The sequence below is a fragment of the Scylla paramamosain genome, chromosome 5 (assembly GCF_035594125.1).
Source record: "Scylla paramamosain isolate STU-SP2022 chromosome 5, ASM3559412v1, whole genome shotgun sequence".
Lineage (NCBI taxonomy): Eukaryota > Metazoa > Arthropoda > Malacostraca > Decapoda > Portunidae > Scylla > Scylla paramamosain.
In genome coordinates, this window is record NC_087155.1 from 26,120,726 (window position 1) to 26,135,667 (window position 14,942).

Consider the following 14,942-nt stretch of genomic DNA (forward strand, 5'->3'; position numbering starts at 1 on the left):
AATTTTTATTGGAATTCTACCCAGGAAAAGTTTGACGTTAAGAATTTCTTCAAAGGAAAAGGGACGCATGCTTTTCTACAGCTTGTGTTTATCCTGTGGTAAAAAATATTTACATGGATTTGATAAATTAACAATACTAAGTGATAAGGGTACTAGGATATGATACATCAATACTAATTCAACAAAATAAATTATAATACAAGGAAAGGATATTCCATTACTGACTTATAAACTAAGTCAATAAATATGGTTATCATGATCCGTACCTACAGCTGTATCCTAAAGATTATCTATACAACTATCTTCACAGATTCTTTATTTCTGAGATCTCCGAACAGATTTCCTTTAATGATCTTCCCCCATACAAGTGATCTTTTTACTTACTGTGTAAGTAATATGTTTTATACATATTAGATTATTTGATAAGATTCTACATCTGTTAAAAATATTAAGGTTCCTTCTCTTATGTGTCCTGTTTAGATGAGTGCACTGTTCACAAAAGGCCAGTATGGCAGTAAGTATTGATGCATTTGCAGTCGCTCAGTATTCTATAACCAATCTACATGGTCTTGCATTGCCTGAGGATCAGTCAGCCAGGGTTAGGGGAATTATCACATTATTTTCTAATGCTTTGCCTGCTTGTTTCATTCCATGGTTGTGACATGGACCCTCTGTAGTAATTTCCTGCAACCACCCACCCACCCACCCACACACACACACACACACACACAGGCACACTCACATAACTCTGACCTATGGCAAGATAAAATCATCAGCTTTTTGCTGGCACAAGACTCTAAGCACATACACAAGGGCAGAACTGCTGGTCTGTTACTCCTACCACATTGCAAGGTCATAACTTGACTTACATCAATTATTTACTCTCCACCAAGGGCACTGAGCCTACAGTATGGAGGAGACAAAACCAAAGTGATATCTGCCTGGTTAAGGAACTTCTTAATTGTGAACAGACTGAGCTAGCCATTATAACAACTATTTTTCATCACATTGTCATTATGAAAAAAATGTAGTGTGTAACACGATTCAAGAGAAAATTTCCTGGTAATTTTTGTGGTTCATTTACAAATGGGGTTGGAAAGTATTATAGCATACATCTAATTGGCTCTTCTTGTATATGAAAAGTACTGATATAAATCTAATTAACCAAGATTGATGGGTAATACACATTACAATGCCTAATTCATATGTACAAATGTACTTGAGTATATAAATGTATAGATGAATATACAATCTGTTTTATATAAACAAATAAATAATTTAAATATATATATATATATATATATATATATATATATATATATATATATATATATATATATATATATATATATATACACACACACACACACACACACACTAACACACACACAAACACGCAACTTGTGATTCGAACGTCCTTCAATTCAAACAACTCCCAATTCCAACAAGGTTGGCAAACAAATTTTGTCCTTCAATTTGAACATTGTCCTTTAATTCCAACACAAACATCCATTCAAGTGACTTGATGCCACTCATCAGTCCCTCTAACGTTCCTCCTCCTCCCTCTCTTCCCCTCCTTCCCCTTCCCTCCCTTGGCCCTCTCTCCCATCCCTCCCTCCCTCTATCTATCTATCCCACCCACACTGCCTCTTCTCTCTCTCTCTCTCCTCCACTTCCTTGCCCCATGTACTCTCTTCCCTCACATGTCCCTTCCTCCCATTGTTTCTTTCCTCTACCTTCCTGTCTCAAACCTCCCTCCTTATCACCTCCCCTCTTCCTGCTATGTAAGAGATGAGGGACAAGTAAGTGATGCCTCATTCTCTCTCCCCCTTATTCATGTCATCTTCACTTCATTCTTTCTCACTCCTATAATTCCATTTTCATTTTCTATCAGTTTCATTTTACTTAGCAATTCTCAGGATTGTTCTTATTTTCACACACACACACACACACACACACACACACACACACACACACACACACACACACACACACAGAGAGAGAGAGAGAGAGAGAGAGAGAGAGAGAGAGAGAGAGAGAGAGAGAGAGAGAGAGAGAGAGAGAGAGAGAGAGAGAGAGAGAGAGAGAGAGAGAGAGAGAGAGAGAGAGAGAGAGAGAGAGAGAGAGAGAGAGAGAGAGAGAGAGAGAGAGAGAGAATTTTAGTGCCAAATAAAAATTGTGTACACTACAACTGTTTTCAAGACTGAAAATGCCAGGAAGTTTCAATGACTGATCATTTTGAGGTTGGTGTTTATTTACAACGGTATTTTGCATAAAACTTTAAGGTCACTGTTTTTGTATCTGATTTACAGGATGACCAACTTTTTCTTTTTTTAGGATGATTCAAGTGCCGTCTTATATGCCAAAATGTACGGTACTTCATGTTTTCTTTTATTGTATTTTTTTATATATATAATTTAGGCTATTTTCATTCAATTCTATGCTTAGTACACAACATAAACCCATAAAAAAAACCGGGAGGAGGGGAGATTTTGGGACCTGGAGCGGATTAATTCTTTTTACATTCATTTGAATGGGATATGTCTTTCAACTTTTCATCTAGTTTCCCTAGTCTGTCAGGGCTTAGTCGGTGCCTCCTGACGAAGGACTTTGGATTTGGCATTTGGGAACAGTTCCCCCAAGTGGATGCCCTTCCTACCCTTGGACCGTAGCCAGGATTCGAACCCATGCGCCTGATGACCACTTGGCCCCCAAAGCGCACGGTCCCACTGTACCATGGTGTCCCCACAATTTGAATGGGATATATTGCTTCCCAATTCAAACATCCCAAAAGAACCAATTAAGTTTGAATCATGAGGTACCACTGTGTGTGTGTGTGTGTGTGTGTGGGTGTGTGTTTATATATATATATATATATATATATATATATATATATATATATATATATATATATATATATATATATATATATATATATATATATATATATATATATATACATACAATATTTATATGTAAAAACATGATGTACTTACAGTTCTGATCTGAATCTTCTATGAGGATCCTCAGCTTCTGCACACACAACTGTAAAAAAAAAAAGGAAAGCATCAACTCTGTTGTAAATGGTCTGTCCAAGATCACAGTTATCCCAGAATAAAGACCTCATTTAAATGATGATAATTCAGCAAATACCAGCATTCCTTCCACTCACTCCAAGCCTTACAGACATCACATAGCAGCCCCTTGCTACACAGAATGGGATCCACATTCAACAAAGAAAAAGAAGCAAAGGAACCCCATAGGAAACTATCTACACTGCTTATGGATGTGAGGGCCAAGTTAATATCATGATGAGGGATGAAAAATAATGTTCGTGATTTTCAGAAGGGAGTTAATTCTGGCAATACACCACATGCAAGTGAAGGTGTAGGATTCAGAATACCTGGAGGAGTATGCCAGGGACGACTAATGTCATCCTGGTTCTTTAATCAGCTAACACATTGATGGTGTATTGAAAAATAAAAAGTTAAGGTTTGTAATGCTAGAATGAAGATAATACATGATGATATCTAAAGATGCAATGCTTATAATAATGTGATTATGACCAGCAAAATTTATTAAATAATTTCAATATTGTGATAACAGAAAGCTGGAAGTGAATGTGGGCATAAGTAAGATATTAGTTGTGAAAAAAAAAGAGTTAAATAGCAATAAATTATTTTCTAGATCTATGCAACATCAAATAAGAGACAGGAGTGGTGCAAGTGACCACACAGTTAATAAAAGAAGTGAACAAGCTTAAATATCATGGTTCCATTCTATGCAAGTATGGACACATCAAAGAAGAGGTAAGAAAGAATGCCTTTAAAAATAACAAATAAATTAATCAATTAATTAATAAATAAAATTGATGAATCAATAAAAAAATAAAAAAGTATATAAATAAAAAAAAAATAAGGGAGAAACGTCATCACAGTTAATATAATAACAATAATAATAATAATAATAATAATAATAATAATAATAATAATAATAATAATAATTGTAATAATAATAATGAAAAAAAAAATAACAACAACAATAATAACAAAAACAACAACAATAAAAAGAAAAAACATTCTAACTACTAGGACAGCAAAACAGTTCAAACACTACCATGCACAAGTGAAATGCAGATGTGTAACAAAACTTTAAGATCTATGGTGGAATCAGTGGTAGATAACTGTTGCAAGAGATGCTAGTGGTGTGAGTACAGCATGGATGATTACAGTATTCTGTGTTCTGTGGGGAAGTCTGATAATATGGCAAAGGAAAGAGTGAATCGTGGGTAAGGGAAAGATAAATAAAATGCCTGAGATGGTTTAGGCACATCATCTCACTCGTAGAGTGAGATGATAAGGGCATGAAAATAAAATGATGCATTTAAATAGGAAGGCTGTATGTTGGGGAATGTAAAAGAGAGAGAGAGAGAGAGAGAGAGAGAGAGAGAGAGAGAGAGAGAGAGAGAGAGAGAGAGAGAGAGAGAGAGAGAGAGAGAGAGAGAGAGAGAGAGAAATTTACTCTTATACACACTTTATTGGAATGGGCTTGCATCTATTTATTCATATAATGTTCTGAAATCTCTAAACTGAAGATGGTGCAGAAAGGGTTGAAAGGGTCCTGATCTAGGAGCCAAGAAATTATCATGCAGAATGTCATAATACACTAGAACTGGACCTCCAGAATGTTTCCAGCAATGGGTGGTGATTGGCTGGGTGTGTCATAAGGGGATACACTCTGAATGAAATCTGAGTTAGGAAAGAAAAGTAAGGCATCTCTTGTACTCTGGCCTAAGGTTGGGTACTTCTGATCAGACTTCATATGTAAATATTGTGTTAATATTCATTATCCAATATTTTCCTTTGACTTCAGTGTTAACTGTTTCTTCAACCAGAAGCATGTACAAAACAGTATTACTATACCAAAGACTGCCTTCATGCATTATTCCCATAATGCCATAACTGTTAGAAATTTCTTCAGTTTAAACCACATGCTTCATATTAATAAAAAGGGTTAATAATAATTTACATTTCAACATCACACAACCTGCTACAACATGAAATGATGATTAATACTTCACCAGAAGGAAGGGTACAGCCAGTGTTACTGCTTCAGGCCTCCTCTGATGTAACAACAGCACCCAGCATTACAGGAGGAACAAGGGCTGCTCTTGGATGAGCTCAACACTCAAGCACATATAAAACACTACACCCAAAACACACAAACAACATTAGCATGCAAAAGCTATTTACAAGACTACTGATGCTCAAAACTTGTAACAACAAGTCAATTACATTTGAATTGGTTATCTATGTATCTGTGCATGCGCTAATATGTGAATTTTGAAAAATTAAAATTCAGCACTCGAAACCATGATGTGGGTGTGGGAAATGAGAGATCAAACCCTTAACAAAGAAAGTTTAAAGAAATACAAGCATGTCAAAGAATATATCATAATTGAAGAAAAAATGTAATGGTGGAATTTGGTTGCATGACATGACTGGATATCAGATGTAATTTAAAAGAAAGCCAAATCAAACAGCTGGATTTAACTTTAGGTTAATCAAAGCAATGACCTACAACATTTTTTGACAACCATGATATAAATGTTTCAAATTTATGAAATAAAGAATTCAACACACATTTAAGATGATCTGTATGTTCACTAAATTTCCATGGGATGTTATGCTTGTAACTCTGGTTATCAGAACAGACAAACTGATAAAGAGTAATCAGGTCCCCAAATATTTTGACAAAATATAATTTCTGCCTGACTGTACTACAGCTTGTATTTTTGTTGTCAACATGTTGAAATACACCTAAATAAAAAAAACACAAATTGTGATAGAATCCATATGAACACACCTCAGGCACATATATTAAAACCAAAATAGGATTTAATGGTTTCTAATAAATGAGAAGAGGCAGAAATGTGATAATAATTAGAAAGGATAACCAGAGAGTGTCCGCTAAGACATTTCCTACAATAATGATAACAATGACAAAAGAAATATGTTGTAACACAGAAGCAGTGCTAAAAAAGCAAAGCAACCAAGTAGGCTACCTCCACCTTGAAAAATAATTGCTGACTAGAAAAAAATGTGAATTTCAAACATTTGCTGAAACAGGAAAATTATACGTTGTGTTTTCTACCCATTATCAAAAATCTGTTTTATATGCTGATCATGTAAAACAGATGATGAAAGTCCAACACATCACACTCTATGACATTCATATATAGTTCTCCTCCAACATGGGTATTGTACTTTCCACAGCACAAAACCTTAGTTATGCACTGCAGTAAATTTCAGATTTCAGAGAGAGAGAGAGAGAGAGAGAGAGAGAGAGAGAGAGAGAGAGAGAGAGAGAGAGAGAGAGAGAGAGAGAGAGAGAGAGAGAGAGAGAGAGAGAGAGAGAGAGAGAGAGAGAGAGAGAGAGAGAGAGATTCTTTATGAAGTGCCTTGTGTGCCAAACTACAACTCAATGAATATTGTGTTAACTTGTGAGACAAGCCATTTTCATGAAAACCAGACATAAGATGTTTGTGGATATATCAAAGTTATCAAGTAGTTACACAATAAACTAACAAATAATGATATGCAAAGCAGTTAACTTAAAAAAATAAATAAAATAAAATAAAAAGGCTGAGGTTATTAAATGCATAGGGATGTGGCAACCCACTGCCCATCACACTATGGTCTGTACTGCTGTGTGATGCACTCAGCAACCCAGTCATCCCAGGATGTGTGGCATATGGTGTGTATCTACATACTCAAGCTTTTCAAATCTAACAAGAAATCTTGATAAACACTTGAGCAAATGTGCAATAAAATCTGGATAGAAGAAATCCATGTTGGAGGTACACTGAAGTATATGAAACATCATAAAGCAAAGACAATATTTTTGAAGTTCCTGAGTTCAAATAAATGAAAAGCCATTTTATAATAAAAGATTTTACATTGTTACTTAAAAATTGCAGGGGCCATAAATTTATGACAGATATGATACATGTTCATTATTTATGAACAAGACCTGCCACCTTGTGAGAAAATGGCTACTTGCATTCATAAATTCTTCAACTTTGAGTAGCTTATTTCAATGAGCTCAGGAACCCCAAGCACCACTCTTCCCCACACCAGACAAGACAAACACTGCTCTGAGTGTACCTGAATGGAGGCGTTGTGGTTGGGCATCCCTGAAGAAATAGAAATGAGCACTGTGAGCGAACATGGGGAGAGAAAGAAAAACATGTCAGTACACACAAAATATCATAGTTGGCAGTATTGAGTAAGTCACAAACTTACTGTACTCTCTAAAAAACAAAACAATTGCCCATGTTTTCAGGAGTATACTATTAGGGTTTAAATTAATTAAAACCCTTTAAGCTATTTTACTTTCAAAACAACAAGTGCAATATACAAGACATCACTGCAGCTAACAATCCCCAACAAGGTACAACATTACCACACTACACCCAGCAATGCCCCGCCAGCCCCAGGCACACCTACCGGCAATGACGGTGTTGATGCACTCATACAACAGAGACATGGCTGACGTGCTGCAGGTGAAGACAATACTCATCAGAAAATTCTTAAAACTGATTAATGTTGATATCTTTCAAGTAATTACTATCAATATTTAACCTGGCACTAAGCACTGGTTTTGTAAGAAAATATTCTTTTATGTTTGACAAAAATCAATATACATAAAAACTTTGTTCAAGACAAAAAACAACTTAGTTTGAATTCATTAAACTTGAATCAATATGTTGTGTTTATTGCTACACAACTATATCATGCATTTATTAGCAATCACAGACCATGCTTTAGAAGTTTATGTAGTGAAAAAAGGAGATGGAGATGCAAGAAGGAAGAGAGAAGTGTAATCCATCCCTGGACTTCAAGCTGTAAAAGATCTAAATTTATGGGCACTTCATACCACAAGAACATTACATGGTTTGTGAATGCATAAGTGTCTTGTCATTGAACTAAATAGTGGCACTCGGTCTAGTGTCTAGTGTCACTGACATCATCACACTGAGGTACAACTTTACAATATACTTTAAAGGGCAAGGCCAACAATTCAGACTACAGAAGCAATCTACACAAATACAAAATCAAATTATATTCACTTAAATGACACCAAATATTGAAACAGAAGAAAGAATCTGGTGTGCTCTAATTACTAAAGTGTAGGCTATTCTATGAAAACTACAGAAACATATATATTTACCTGTGTATCAGATTTGTGAGAGGTTCTATGAGCTTCTTGCCTAATCTGGGTTCTAGTGGAGTGAGGGCACCAAACTGTTAAGAGAAACACAACTCTTACAAGCAGCAATTCTCATAAGCTACAGCTACAGATCAATACACGGCAACATATACTTTTTTCTTAGGAGGAAAGTAGCTGATAAAAACTATTCAACAACAATTGGAAATACCAGATGTGTATCATACAAACAAATGTAAGGGTTCGAAGGCATACTACAGCTAGAGAGTCTCAATACCTGCTGATGATTTCAATGAGGGGCTCACTCAACCTCCTGCCTAGTTTGGGTTCAATGCTAGTGAGCACCCCAAACTGATGTGACTCAATCATCACAGACAGATGAGAGAGAGAGAGAGAGAGAGAGAGAGAGAGAGAGAGAGAGAGAGAGAGAGAGAGAGAGAGAGAGAGAGAGAGAGAGAGAGAGAGAGAGAGAGAGAGAAAAAAAAATTGGTTTTAGTGCAAAAATTAATGACTTTGCTGAAGCTCACAATTGTAAAAAACTCTCTTAAACTGGAGAAGGAGATATCCCTGCTAAGCTATTAATATTTACCTTTTAATCAATCCTATGATGAAAACACAAGGAGAACTATACTCTAACATCAGCATCATTAACATGTATTGTGTGATTTCTTGAGTGTTGATATCAGCTACTTTTACATCAAATACTGACAGTACTTTAAGATATTAATTTCATGTCTTTTATCCTATATATTATACCTCAACTACCAGTATCACACACTCAAATGTGAAAGCCACACCATCCTCACAAGAAAACAAGCATTCAAATCTTGTCTGTTTAGGTAAAATTGCTACATATGTGATATTAGCATCCAGGGATGCATCTCATCAATAAATCATCCACACTGGGTAAATATTAAGAAAACAAACAAATTATAATCTGCCAGAAAATTTTCAAAAAATATCTTGCCCTTCTAAAATCATGCTCATCATGACTCAAATGCTCACTGTAACTCAAATATATTTCAACATCAGCTTTTCTCTTAAGATTATGTGGCTCACCAGTTTAATAATTTTGATGAGCATCCAGTTGTTTGTAGAGGAGGTCATCAGCTTAAAGAAGACTGGGGCTAGGCTGAGGTAGTTCTTGGGATTCTTCCGAGCCAGCTCACAAATCACATTGACTGCCGCTGACTGCACTCCCGGGTCAGGATCCTCCAGCTTCTCCTTGAGGCGAGGGAAGGCTGGCCTCAGAGCCTCAGGAAACTTAAGGAACACTTTGTAGAGGAGGAGCACTGCCTTCTTTCGTAGGTAAGGCTTGGTTGATGCTAGCTGATGGAGAATACAGTGCCCACTCTTGTTAATGAATTTCATTGACTTTACATGGAAATAACACATTAAAAGACAAATGTCTTATAACCATTGGATCCTAACATATGTTTTAAGTAGGTAGGTATACATTGTATTAGTCATAAAATAGGACATCACACACTGTGATGTATATTTATCTTGAGAGCATTATAAAGTACATACCCATGAAATTTTTATCAACAATATATTGGCACAAACTGTAGTCAGCCAAACAACACGACAAGCTATGTAACTATCTTTTATATGTGACTATGGATTTAAGAATAATGGTATTTCTGATTTGCTGTTTTGAAGCAAGGCACAGCAGAAAGAATGAGTGAGGTCCTTCAGCAAGACTCACCAGGGTCATAACATCATTGGCCAGATCTCTTGCAAGGTCACCATTGATGAAGCATGCAAGACCAGTGAGGGCCGTCCCTGAATCATACATGTTGTGACTATTCAGATCCTTGCGGATCATGTTGGTCGTTAGCATGAGGACCTGAAAAAATGTTGTTATTCATTACTATACCAGCTAGATACAACCAGAATAACAGTATAGTCACTTTTTCTGGAAAAAGAAAACACATAAATGCCAAGCCAGTACAAATAGTTTACAGTTATCCAGAAAGCTATAATTTCTGTGCACTTACATCATAAAACCTTTATATTTGTGCTATCAATTCATTGTTGCATTCAAAACAGAAGTCATCTTAATTCTGATTATACAGGATTCCTCTCAAACAAATAATAATAAATAAATATCAACTATGATGGTGCCAGAGTTAGAGAACCAATTTACAGAAAAAAAAAAAAGACAAATGAAACTGCCAAAACTTGAAAAAAGGGACTTCATTACAATACCACATAAAAATTATCAAAAAGACTGGAAAAACCTGACAAGGTGTATACTATTGCAGGGACAAAATGGGGCTGGATATTTGATGGACCATTCAGTAGTTTCTCTCACTGAAGTACATAAAAATAGGTATATGAAACAGACTAGAAGTGATGGAAGCTAGGAAGGTGCATCAAGTGAAGGAAAGACTGGATAAACACAGAGACCCAGGCCCTGTACACTAAGTAAATACAGCTAAGTACACACACACACACACACACACACACACACACACACACATGTGGTAAGTATAAATCCTACCTCCATTACTTTAGAAATTTATTATCAAGATCACCATATAACACAATACAGATAATCAAGATTGAGAACTGAAGGTGTATTTGGTAAGGAAACTGAAAACAATGAATAAATCATTCATCACTGGTTTATCATCATTATCAGTAAGTATGTAGGCTAATAATAATACATAATATCAAAAGGTTACATCTGTACCTTATCTAATGCCTTCACTGGGTCACCTATTGGTGCTTCTCCATCCACCAATTACTCAGGATGCTTCACACAATCACTCATCCTCATCATCAGCATAGTCAAACCACTACAATTCAACATTCAAGGGATACAACTCACCTCAGTATCCTGGTGAAAGCACTGGGATGCTGAGAGGTACCCAATTCTCTTGTAAGTAAATTTTGGGGAACTCATAACTTCTATAATATTGAAGCCAGCCCAGCTGATGTCGTAGCCAAGCATTTGTAACTGTGCAGAGAGGAATACGGAAAATACTCTTGGCTAATTTAATTTTGTATTTAAAATTCCACAATTTATATTCAAAATCTCATGAAACAGTAATTACTATAATACTTTCAACATTCAATTATATAAAATAGGCACCTAACCCAATTTAAATCAAGATTCAGACAAATCAACAACTACATTAATATCACAACTTTGCTTCACATGAGCAACACAGACACTTTCCTGTCAGTTACTTACATAGGTGAGCTTGGCCACGGCATTGGCCTTCACAGCAAGGTTGTCCTGCCGCAGCTCTGTCTTGATCTCTTCCATACATTGTGATATGTATTTAGGCTGAAAAGATAATGCTGCATCAACTCTCAACTATACATCACAGTACATTATATTGGAGGGATATATGTAACAGCATTTGAGAGTAATACTTTCTAAGTGGCAGAGATTAAAATGTGCAAAGAACACTCATTAATGAGTGTGTATCACTACTAGCAAAGGGAAAATAATAAATAAATGCATAAAAAAAGATAAAGCTTTGACCACTGATTTCTGATGGAGAATGGGGACAAAAATCTTTCCCTTACCCCTGGCAGAATTATGTAAAGGGAAAAATGAATACCGATAGTCAAGTAAACAGGTTGATGATTATATAAGATCCCAACAGACAGGTTCCCCCTTCTGATTATTCTTCAAAGATCCACTCTCCCTCCCAGGCAAGGATAAGTGTTTCATACCTGATTGAAAGCAGAAACTACTCATTAGTCCAATTACACTTAATAATCTTATCCAATGATTCAAACATTATTCTTTTTTAAGTCACAATAGACTGTAATATGTTCTTGTCTGACAAAATAGTGCCCTTCCTAAAGTGCTTTATTTATTCAAGACATATGAGAGTAATATTTCCTTAGAAAGATGCTCTCAGATTAAGGTTGGTACTGACACCAAAGATGCATTGAAGTACTTTCCAGTAAATTTTCCTCTATACTGATACAGAGCAATTACCTGTGGCCAACTAAATTTTTTTTTACATTTTTCATCAATGTTCCTCTATCTCCATCTGATGTGGGATTTTTTTTCTTTATCTAATGAAGCTGAACTCTAGCTTGGACCCTGACAATGTTAATCCAGTTCTACATGCCTGTCTTCTTACTTTACCTGTGTATTAATTACAATACTCAAACAACCATCTTCAGGAAGTCCTCATTTAATATTACTAGAGAGAAGCCTTGTTTTTTATCTTTATATGAGAAAGTCCACATTTTTTTCATTACTTTACTATTACTAGAGAGAAGCCTTGTTTTTTATCTTTATATGAGAAAGTCCACATTTTTTTCATTACTTTACTATTACTAGAGAGAAGCCTTGTTTTTTATCTTTATATGAGAAAGTCCACATTTTTTTTTTTCATTGACAGACATATTATTCTAACTTTAAGGTGCTATAAAAAGTCTGGAACAGCCCATCTACAAAAATTTGTATGGTATTTAAACAACAACTATTTACTAAAACAGACAAATTTGGATTTAAACATAAGTGGACTGTACATGATCAGTCAGTGTGACCTGATGACTAGATAGTGGCAAAGTTGTGAATGTTATTTTGTTAAATTCTGTCACTGTCAAAGTTTTTGGCACTGTTAATAAATTCTTCTTTACAAGCTCTAGGTACTTGGTGTGGTGGCAGAATCCTTTGCTGGGTCATTAATGATGTCTTTCAGAGGTTGATTTTAGGTTGATGTTATTCCTTATCTATATAGACTATCTACTCAAATCCATTATTAATAACTTAATTTTTCCTGATAATCTCTGAACATCTAAGCTGTGAGAGAGAGAGAGAGAGAGAGAGAGAGAGAGAGAGAGAGAGAGAGAGAGAGAGAGAGAGAGAGAAGAATAGGCCAATAAATATCTCTCTCTCTCTCTCTCTCTCTCTCTCTCTCTCTCTCTCTCTCTCTCTATCACTACACCACGGATGTACGTAAACAAAAGACTTTTAATATGGTGCTGTATGCATATCCTGAATGTTAAAATTTCTAATGGGCTTTTATTGTGTATTTCAATCTATGGGTGTTTTGATTATGTACTATGGTGACCAAGCCTGTGCTCAGCATTGCAACAAAGACCACAGAAACCACAATATAGAGTAAGTCAAGTAGTCTATTATATATTTGTGAGCTTTTATCTGCTACAGGCACAACACATTTCTTCACTACTAAGTAGCAGAAATTTGTCTTGTTTACTGTCATAGTAAATAAACATCTAATTTCTAAAACCAAGAGCTGCTAGTGGCCCTTCCTACCATGTCTGGATTCCTGAATTTCCAAGAATTTTCAGCCCTAAATATCTGGCCTTAAGAACTCAACCTATATGTGAGGAAATACGGTAGATGATTTAATTGGGATGATGTGTCCCATCCTAGGTTGCTACATAGAACATCACAATGCAGACCTGACAAGTCCTTTTCTGATACGACATCCATCTCCTCTGCTTGAATGTACTGTTTTCATAAGGAATACAGGTGATCTTCATGACCTGCATCTTCTTACATCAGTACAAAGAGGATGACTGACAGACTAACATGGATTCCTTCCTCTCTATAACCCCTGACTTGTATGGTGAGTGATAAGGGAACACTTCACATGGTAGACAAGATTAAGTGTTGGGAGATTTTAGAAGGGAAATGCGGCCTTCCGACTCATGACTGCACTATTGCAGCACCATTAGTGATGACTCGAGCACAAAAATTCCTTTCTCCAGTAAGAGGAATATCAATACACATTAGTAATCCTTTATGAATCGAGAGTCATCACGTGATGCTATATTATCAACGTGAAGAAACAAGTCAACCCCTCCCCCTCCTACACCCACCCACCAACGAAAAAAAAAAAAAAAATGTTGCTGCAGTGTCACGTAAACAGCTTCAGAAAATATAAGCCAGTTTTGAGTATCCGTGGTGCAGTGAGCCAGCCAGCCAGCTGTGGTGTGTGAGAGGTGAGCGGTCAGCGTGAGGATGAGGGGTGAATGGGGCAGGTAAGGGCGCCGCCCCCCCAAATGTCACCTGAGGCACAACACGGGCCAGACAGCAGCAGCAGGAAGCCTCTCAACACTCACCTCGCTCTCCTTGTTGTTACGGATTCCTCTCACTAAGTCAGTCAGGTTCTTATCAAACATCCGCTCCAAATTGCCTTTAACTTTCCTCAACGCCATTTTTGAGGGAAGACACACGCCGGACACCCGCCCAACACTCGCCACTCATCAGTGCTCGCCGCCCGCCACACAGCTGTTGTCACTGGCCACCTCGGGACCACAGGGAGTGGGCTGAGTGGCCAACACAGGGAGTGGGACATGTCATGTGACCTGTGACGTTGCTTTTATTATATTTCATGGTCTTAATGTGATATATTAGTGTGATTTACATTAAATTAATTAAGTACACACCCTTTATAATATTTTATATCTATTAATTATCCTTTACATACATGTGTCAAGAGGGAAATATTTTCATAGGCTTTAATTACTGAAAAAAATATTATTTAATATTTATTAGATATCAATTTATAAACAATTATATGAAAATACTTCGTAAGCAAAGCGAAACATGGCAATATAGATACGAGTATAAAATATTTCTCAAAACACATCCTTATGAAAGTTTTATTTTCCTTTTATTCTGTCCCTATATATTTCAATTAATATTCCAGCACATTCAGAAGAGAAAAGCGGAACGAGGATATATGTAAAGCAGGCAACAGGTA

At 36.2% G+C, this 14,942-nt stretch overlaps 1 protein-coding gene across 2 annotated transcripts in view; it reads right to left on the minus strand.

The window, feature by feature from the left end:
• The window catches only part of LOC135100735 (AP-3 complex subunit delta-1-like), a 28,406-nt gene extending 13,899 nt beyond the window's left edge, over positions 1 to 14,507 (minus strand). Inside the window, exons 1-9 of one of the 2 annotated variants that reach the window (XM_064003939.1) lie at positions 14,299 to 14,507; positions 11,432 to 11,527; positions 11,066 to 11,194; positions 9,938 to 10,078; positions 9,289 to 9,558; positions 8,233 to 8,306; positions 7,509 to 7,558; positions 7,167 to 7,195; positions 2,997 to 3,045 (exon numbers count right to left, since the gene is read on the minus strand). In XM_064003939.1, coding sequence (XP_063860009.1) covers positions 2,997 to 3,045; positions 7,167 to 7,195; positions 7,509 to 7,558; positions 8,233 to 8,306; positions 9,289 to 9,558; positions 9,938 to 10,078; positions 11,066 to 11,194; positions 11,432 to 11,527; positions 14,299 to 14,394 — 934 coding nt within the window. In that variant the 5' untranslated portion in view covers positions 14,395 to 14,507. Of the gene's footprint in view, positions 1 to 2,996; positions 3,046 to 7,166; positions 7,217 to 7,508; positions 7,559 to 8,232; positions 8,307 to 9,288; positions 9,559 to 9,937; positions 10,079 to 11,065; positions 11,195 to 11,431; positions 11,528 to 14,298 lie in introns of both variants that reach the window. The other variant, XM_064003938.1, reaches the window with a different exon arrangement.
• Between the last annotated feature and the right edge of the window lie 435 nt (positions 14,508 to 14,942).